General features: G+C 41.4%; 2 protein-coding genes and 3 non-coding genes across 6 annotated transcripts in view; 4 read left to right on the top strand and 1 right to left on the bottom strand.

Moving 5' to 3' along the window:
- nufip1 (nuclear FMR1 interacting protein 1) overlaps positions 1–695 on the bottom strand; it is a 4,053-nt gene extending 3,358 nt beyond the window's left edge. For both annotated transcript variants that reach the window (XM_035677427.1, XM_035677428.1), the window contains exon 1: positions 347–695. In XM_035677427.1, coding sequence (XP_035533320.1) covers positions 347–581 — 235 coding nt within the window. In that variant the 5' untranslated portion in view covers positions 582–695. The remainder of the gene's footprint in view (positions 1–346) is intronic.
- A 485-nt stretch (positions 696–1,180) lies between these two features.
- Positions 1,181–6,218, top strand: nop58 (NOP58 ribonucleoprotein homolog (yeast); the record flags this gene model as incomplete). Its single annotated transcript, XM_035677931.1, is given in 15 exon segments — positions 1,181–1,462; positions 1,980–2,056; positions 2,163–2,215; positions 2,514–2,638; positions 2,726–2,862; positions 3,055–3,119; positions 3,250–3,384; positions 3,721–3,866; positions 4,070–4,196; positions 4,393–4,556; positions 4,658–4,792; positions 5,095–5,156; positions 5,248–5,405; positions 5,495–5,616; positions 5,710–6,218. Coding segments are annotated over 15 exon segments (1,617 nt in total). The 3' UTR covers positions 5,776–6,218.
- On the top strand, positions 2,897–2,985 carry LOC118340204. Its single transcript, XR_004797361.1, has one exon. It is a non-coding gene; the product is annotated as a small nucleolar RNA SNORD70 (small nucleolar RNA).
- Positions 3,899–3,983, top strand: LOC118340202. Its single transcript, XR_004797359.1, has one exon. It is a non-coding gene; the product is annotated as a small nucleolar RNA SNORD11B (small nucleolar RNA).
- Positions 4,231–4,313, top strand: LOC118340203. The gene has a single exon (XR_004797360.1). It is a non-coding gene; the product is annotated as a small nucleolar RNA SNORD11B (small nucleolar RNA).
- Positions 6,219–6,998: the final 780 nt, after the last annotated feature.

Genomic DNA, 6,998 nt, shown 5'->3' with positions numbered 1-6,998 from the left:
TTTGACCATTGTGTGTTATTTTAGATTTGTGTGTAGAGTTCTGAGAGTATAAGGCATGCTTTCAGAAAATGTGTGTTAACAATCGAGAAAAACTGTAAATTGGCGGAGTATCCCTTTAAAACTGTCCCACAGAGTTTTCAAACCTTTAATGGTGGTAAGATGGTATAAAACATTCAAACTACAGCATGACATTGCTGACACTAAGACTGGTGGATAAAGTTATAGACAATACATTCAAGAAGAAGACATCAAGTAGACATTGTACCACTCACATATTTACAGATACATTTGATGGCAGTCGTTTGGGTTTGTTCACCATTAATAAACCAATTCATAGGCAGCTCACCGTAGGGACGTGTAGGTCCATAGTTCCCACGACCTGGTGGGAAACCAAACCCTGTCGCGTCCCCTTGATGCCACCCAGTCTGTCCAGTGTGGTCCCAGCTGGGCTCCGAGGACGGGTCGCCCCAGCTCCACATGTTGGGGTGGAAGCTGCTGGAGCGGGGCAGTTGTTGGTGCTGGATAGAGTTTGGAGGAGGACAGCCGAAGTCCGGCGGAGGATAGTGTCCCGGTTCATTCATAGTACTCAGTCTTTGTCCACGTCGAGACTGCAGTCTATTTGAAGTTAATTTAGTTACTCACCACGCAGCTCTCACATGGGCATGTTTTTCCTCTAGTTTATACGCCTCCGCGTCACTTCCGGGAGAGCAGGAAGCGGATAAAACGTGTGAGCTGTTAGAAAGATAAATAATAAAACGAGAGCTATCATAAAATATCTATTTTTTTTTGTAAATTGCACCTGATATGTTAAAGTGGAACTTTGTGTTCTCACGTATTTTGTATTATTATTATTATTTTATGTTATATTTTAATGTTTGCAGCAACTTCTCGCGAGATTTAACGTAAAGTTCCTCCCGGGTTGCCAGGTTGCGGAGGGGAAACCCGTGTTGAATTTATTTTACACGATTATAGAAATGTGGAGGAAGTAAAATATGTTTTGATAAGCTTTAAAAATTATTATAAATATATAAAGTCTTTATATCGGCTTTAAATGACATAAACGAGCGGAACCCGTCTTTTTTTATTATTTATTTTTAATTTTTTAAATAAATATTACATAATTACGCAGCGTTAAAAACATCTCACCACATACACAAAACGGATACCATATTTTGCGTGTAAAAAAAAATAAAACACGTGGACAGTGTGCTTAAAACAAGCTAAAATATCACTTAAAATGAAAACCACGTCTGGTATCGGGCGATATCGACCGAGCAGACGTGGCAACCCCTCAGTTTCCTGGTGCTCCCTGCCGCCACATGTGCCTCAGACTGAGCAGCAGCAGCGTGGTGGTGGTGGTGAAACTTTACAGCCTCTCCTGTGGTAGAGAGAGGACGAACTCTGTGAAGTAACCAAAATGCTCGTTTTATTTGAGACCGCGGCTGGATACGCGATATTCAAAGTATGTATTCGGCTTTTCTTTTTGTGTGTTTCCTGCCTTTTGTTTTTAAGAATGAGCAATAATTACGCGTTACTTACTCGAGGTAGCTTAGCTGAGCCACACCGCTAGTTACCTTCAGCCCACGTTAGCTCAGTTATAATTAACGCAAATGACAGTAGAGTAAATTAAACACTAGTATTTTAATTTGTTTCCCACTTTATTCACCATTTCACCATTTGTGTTGAGTTTGTGTCTGTCTGTGCTAAGCTAACAGGCTACAGGCCTTGTAACCACGTGTGCATGTTGGGGCTCACTTAAATAAATGCAGATTTTTTTTTTTTTCACGACACAACATTCACGTTATATTGGGAAATAAGTAATCGACGATGCTGTTGTGTGATCGATCCTCAACCTGAATGCCACACGACGTCAAACACACATGCAGAGATATTTTACACGCAAAGTTTAGATTTTTAATGTGCACCATCAGGTTGTTTAATGCGTGACAACTAACTTTTAAGTTTCTGCTCTGTTTCAGGTCCTCGATGAATCCAAGCTGCAACAGGTCGACAGCCTGTATAAGGAGTTTGAAACTCCTGAGAAGGCGAATAAAGTGTAAGTGTTGATGCAGCTGGATCTGATGTTACAGATTCAACCAGCCTGTTCATGCAAAGTGGATTCAATGTGTGCTCACTGTTTTTGTTTTTCACCCCCCTGCCAGTGTGAAGCTGAAGCACTTTGAGAAGTTTCAGGACACAACAGAGGCCTTAGCAGGTAATGGCGCATGTCTTTGTGCACTGATGTACACCTGAGCTCTGTGGTCTGTGATGTGTTTCTGTGTCTGATTTAAAACATGAGGCATTTCACAGTATTCGTCACTACCCCTGAGACCACATCATGTCGTTTTAGCACGTAGTTTAGATAGAAAGAAAAGGTGGTTGGCCCTTCTTTTAACTTGGAATGGATAGAAAATGTACATTCAACCAGTATTGGACAGTTTGGCTGTTTTATTTCTCAGTTTATGTGACTGTTAAATGTGTTTAATGTCGTGTTTGTAACTTCTGCCACTCAGCTGCCACTGCAATGGTCGAGGGAAAAATTGGCAAGAGCTTGAAGAAAGCGCTGAAGAAAGTTGTTGCCAAGGAGGCTCACGAGCAGCTCGCCATCAGCGATGTGAAACTCGGTGGGGTTATTAAAGTAAGTGACCCAACATTTACATCGTTAGTATTCAGTAGCTAAGCGTTGTATGCAAGAGTTGCGTCTCTAACCGGCTCTGGTTTTCAGGAAAAGCTGGACCTGAGCTGTGTCCACAGCCCCGCTGTGGCTGAACTGATGAGATGCATCAGGAGCCAGATGGAGAGCCTCATCACTGGACTTCCTCCCAGGGAGATGAGTGCCATGTCTCTGGGGTTGGCTCACAGGTAGATGGCCCACAGCTGCAGTGTTTGTGTGAACGCGACTGCTGCCTATGATTACACTTGCTGTCTGAAACATCCCTGTAGATTTTCCTCAGCATTCGTCACTACCACTGAGGCAGCAGTCTCTCCCCGAGGCACAAATAGTTTTGTGCGAAGTAACTCGTGAATAACTTTTCTTTTTTCTGTCTTCCATAGTTTATCCCGCTACAAGCTGAAGTTCAGTCCGGACAAGGTGGACACTATGATTGTGCAGGCCATCTGTAAGTTGTATATTTTATGAGAAAAGCACTAAACGATATTTTCAGCTAGAATTATTACTAATGTATCACTACTGTATTTGAATATGCAGTATGACTGAGTGTGGGTTTTTTGTTTTTGTTGTCTCTTCAGCACTTCTGGATGACCTGGATAAGGAGCTTAACAACTACATTATGCGCTGCAGGGAGTGGTACGGCTGGCACTTTCCCGAGCTGGGAAAAATTGTCACCGACAACTTGGCCTACTGCAAAGCTGTCCGCAAAATTGGTTAGAATAATCTGCATTTTAAAGAAACACTCCAGCGATTTAGTATTTGTCTTCTGTGAAGCTATGAGGCTAGCAACAAATGCATTTTATTTTTTTAAAGGTCGAAGTTGATTAATCAGATGCTGCGATGTCCAAAAATACATCCCCCATCATGCTACTCATTAGTATATTTCATTAGACATCCCCTGCCTGACAAAGGCCTAAGTCTTAAACCGTTCATGCAAGCTTTCTCTTATAAATGTGCCCTTTTAAAACTCATTTACATAATGCTTCCTAGATCAGTTTTTACCACATGAGAGTTCCTGGGATGCTAAATGTGTATCTGTGGTTCTCCAGGTGATCGCACAAACGTGGCCGGCTCCGATCTGTCAGACCTCCTCCCCGAGGAAATCGAGTCAGAGGTTAAACTGGCTGCTGAGATCTCCATGGGAACAGAAGTGTCGGAACAGGACATCGAAAACATCAAACACCTGTGTGATCAGGTACGTCCCTTTTTTAAAGCAGAGAGCTCGAGTGACAGTGGTGATGATGACGACATTTGTCTTTATCCTGAAACAAATCATGTGGGTTTTTCAGTCACTACCTCATCTGAACAGTCACATTTCACGACTCCTGCCCCTTCCAGTGCGTTTAAGTCATTATTATTCTCCTGGCAGTTATAAAACCAACCTTCTGTTTTCCACAGGTGATTGATATTTCAGATTACCGCACGCAGCTGTACGACTACCTGAAGAACCGAATGATGGCCATCGCCCCCAACCTGACAGTCATGGTGGGCGAGCTGGTCGGCGCCCGTCTCATCTCACACGCAGGTACGTCTCAGAGATGGTGGGTGCGAGGAAACCAGCCAAGCGGTGATGATGACGACGTTATGTCATTTTCCTGAAAAAGACTGATGTTTTTAAGTCACTACCTCATCTGAGCTTGCGTTCGGAAGCCCAGTGTGCAGGTACAGTCGAGAGCATCGTATTTACATGTCTGTTTTTTTTTTTTGTGTGTGTTTTTAAGGCTCCCTTCTGAATCTGGCAAAGCATCCGGCTTCCACAGTTCAGATCCTCGGAGCAGAGAAGGCGCTGTTTAGAGCCCTGAAGACCCGCAAAGACACACCAAAGTACGGTCTCATCTACCACGCCTCCCTAGTGGGCCAGACTTCTGCCAAGAATAAGGGCAAGGTACATTGAGAAGGAGCGATAACTTGTATAGGTAGTGATCATCTGGCTGCTGGTTGGAAAATAAACATGGGTTCTGTTTTTGTTCTGTAATATCTGTCCAGATCTCCAGAATGCTGGCAGCTAAAGCATCCCTGGCTATTCGCTATGATGCCCTGGGAGAGGACACAAATGCAGAAATGGGAGCAGAGAACCGTGCCAAACTGGAATCCAGGCTGCGCCAGCTGGAGGAGAAAGGAGTAAGTACAGCTACAACAGAGATTTATCATGAGTGCCACTCTGAAATCTACTGAAATTCCAGGTCTTGTATGTATAAAGCCACTCTGAGTAAAATAGTGGGGTCTTAAAGTCAACGCTTGAGGGGAGGGTATTATAGGGATTAAATTCTAGTCCTTATTTCAACACTTTTTTACACAATCCCTGCAGGCAGTGGCAAGAACTGATTTACTCATCGTTGTATACATACTGGCCCAGATGGGTTAGCTCTGTGCTCTCTTTCTGCTGATCATCTGATCGTGTCTCCATTTTTCCCCCTTCTCAGATCCGTAGAATCAGTGGAACGGGCAAAGCAATGGCGAAGGCAGACAAATACCAGCACAAGAGGTAAAAAGTCACAAACTGCTCCCTCACTGAAGATAATAGATTCCTCACATGTAAATCTAAAATGTGTTAAATTCTCGCTTCTCCTCCACAGTGAAGTGAGAATGTACGATCCGTCTGGCGATTCTACCATTCCCTCCACTTCCAAGAAGAGGAAGTTTGAGGAGGTGGAGGAGGAGGAGGCCGCTGACCAGCCTGAAACGCCAGTCGTCCAAAAATCCAAAAAGCCCAAAAAGGAACCCGTAACAGCTGGTGGGTGTAATGATATCCAGGTGTAATTAAATAAGTCCACAATGTTGTTTATGATGCTAAAGGTGTTTTTTTGAATGCATGTTTTGTAGAAGAGGAAGAAGAAGTAACAGAGGAGACTCCCAAGAAAAAGAAGAAGAAAAAGAAGGACAAGAAAGCGGAGGCTGAAGCCGAGGAACCAAAAGAGGAGGAGGAAGAGGTAGCAGTAACAGAGGTAGGAACTTGATCTAAAGACGCTTCGTAAGAGCTTTAAGTTTCCCAGTGTGTTTCTGTTGAATATTTGTGCTCACTCTTGTTCTCTCTTCAGTCAACAGAAAAGAAGAAAAAGAAGAAAAAAAAGAAGGTCAAAGAAGAGGAAGAAGATGATGACTGAGAGAGTGGAGAGTGTATATATTTTCTGTTTTAGTTTTTATGTCATTTTAGTTTTGTGTCATACATTTATATCTAATAAGGGCAAAGAGTTCACATTAAAGGGCAAAATGTCATCTCCTTTTATCACTGCGAGTGAGTTGTGGTTCGAAATCTCACTGAGTGCATTTCCAGTTGTAAAATGAGTGAATAATGTAATTTTTTTTTATTTCTCTGTAATACGTTTGAAATGTACTACCCTGATTTTTATTTGTGAACACATCTGTATCAGACATGTATCAAAGTCAGCACAGAAGCTGAAAAGGAACCTTTGCCCAGTTCTCTTTTTATTGTCGAAGACAGAACATCTGCCCCGGTGAAATACACTTTTTTTTTTTTTTTTGCTGTAATGGTGTATTTTAGTTGTATGCGCTGCAGCTGTATGAATATAAAATTATGTGCCACTAACTTGTAATTGCCTCTTGTGTCTGCTGTGGTCGCTGTTACATAGTGATGAATCAGTAAAATTGCACAATACACTTCATTAGATTACCAATAGGTGGAATGTAAATCAGTACCAATGAGATGCTTGTGCTTTACTAGTGTTTAACTTTCATGGTACTTGTAGTCCTATTCCACTACTTGTGAGAGCTTTAGTTACTTTGAAGATTGTCATTGGCAGCAGTACTTCTAGATCTTCTACCACTGTATAAAAATAAAGTCTTGAATTCAAAACTATAGAAGAATATTGGCATCAAAATATACTTTGCAGAATGGCCCATTTAAAAATAATACCAGATACTATTATTATTATTGTAATTAATGATTTATTAATGGGTATATTATTTTAATGCTGCAGCAGATAAAGGTGGGACTAATTTTATATTTGCAGAGTAGCTTAACCTAATATAGTCATCTATCAAATAAACATAATGCAATGAAAAGTACAGTATTAGTACATAAAGTAGAGTAGCACAAAATTGAAATACTCAAATATAGTACGAGTACATCAGCTGTACAATATTTTACTCGAATAAATGTACTTAGAATAATGTACATGAGCTCAAAATGGACTTTCCCCCATCGACCAACTACAACAGTAATGTGCTGAATACACAACTACTGCCACAGCATCTCCAGTACAGTAGAACAGGAAATGAGTACTTTTACTTTGATAATTTATCATTTGATGTACATTTTGCTAAACAATTAGACATTTACTCATAGTGGCGTATTTTTATTTTGTTT

This window comes from Morone saxatilis, unplaced genomic scaffold (assembly GCF_004916995.1).
Source record: "Morone saxatilis isolate NCDOM2014 unplaced genomic scaffold, NCSU_SB_2.0 Contig6, whole genome shotgun sequence".
Classification (NCBI taxonomy): Eukaryota; Metazoa; Chordata; class Actinopteri; family Moronidae; genus Morone; species Morone saxatilis.
The sequence above is the reverse complement of the archived record's forward strand: the minus strand, read 5'-3'. Positions and strand labels throughout refer to the sequence as shown.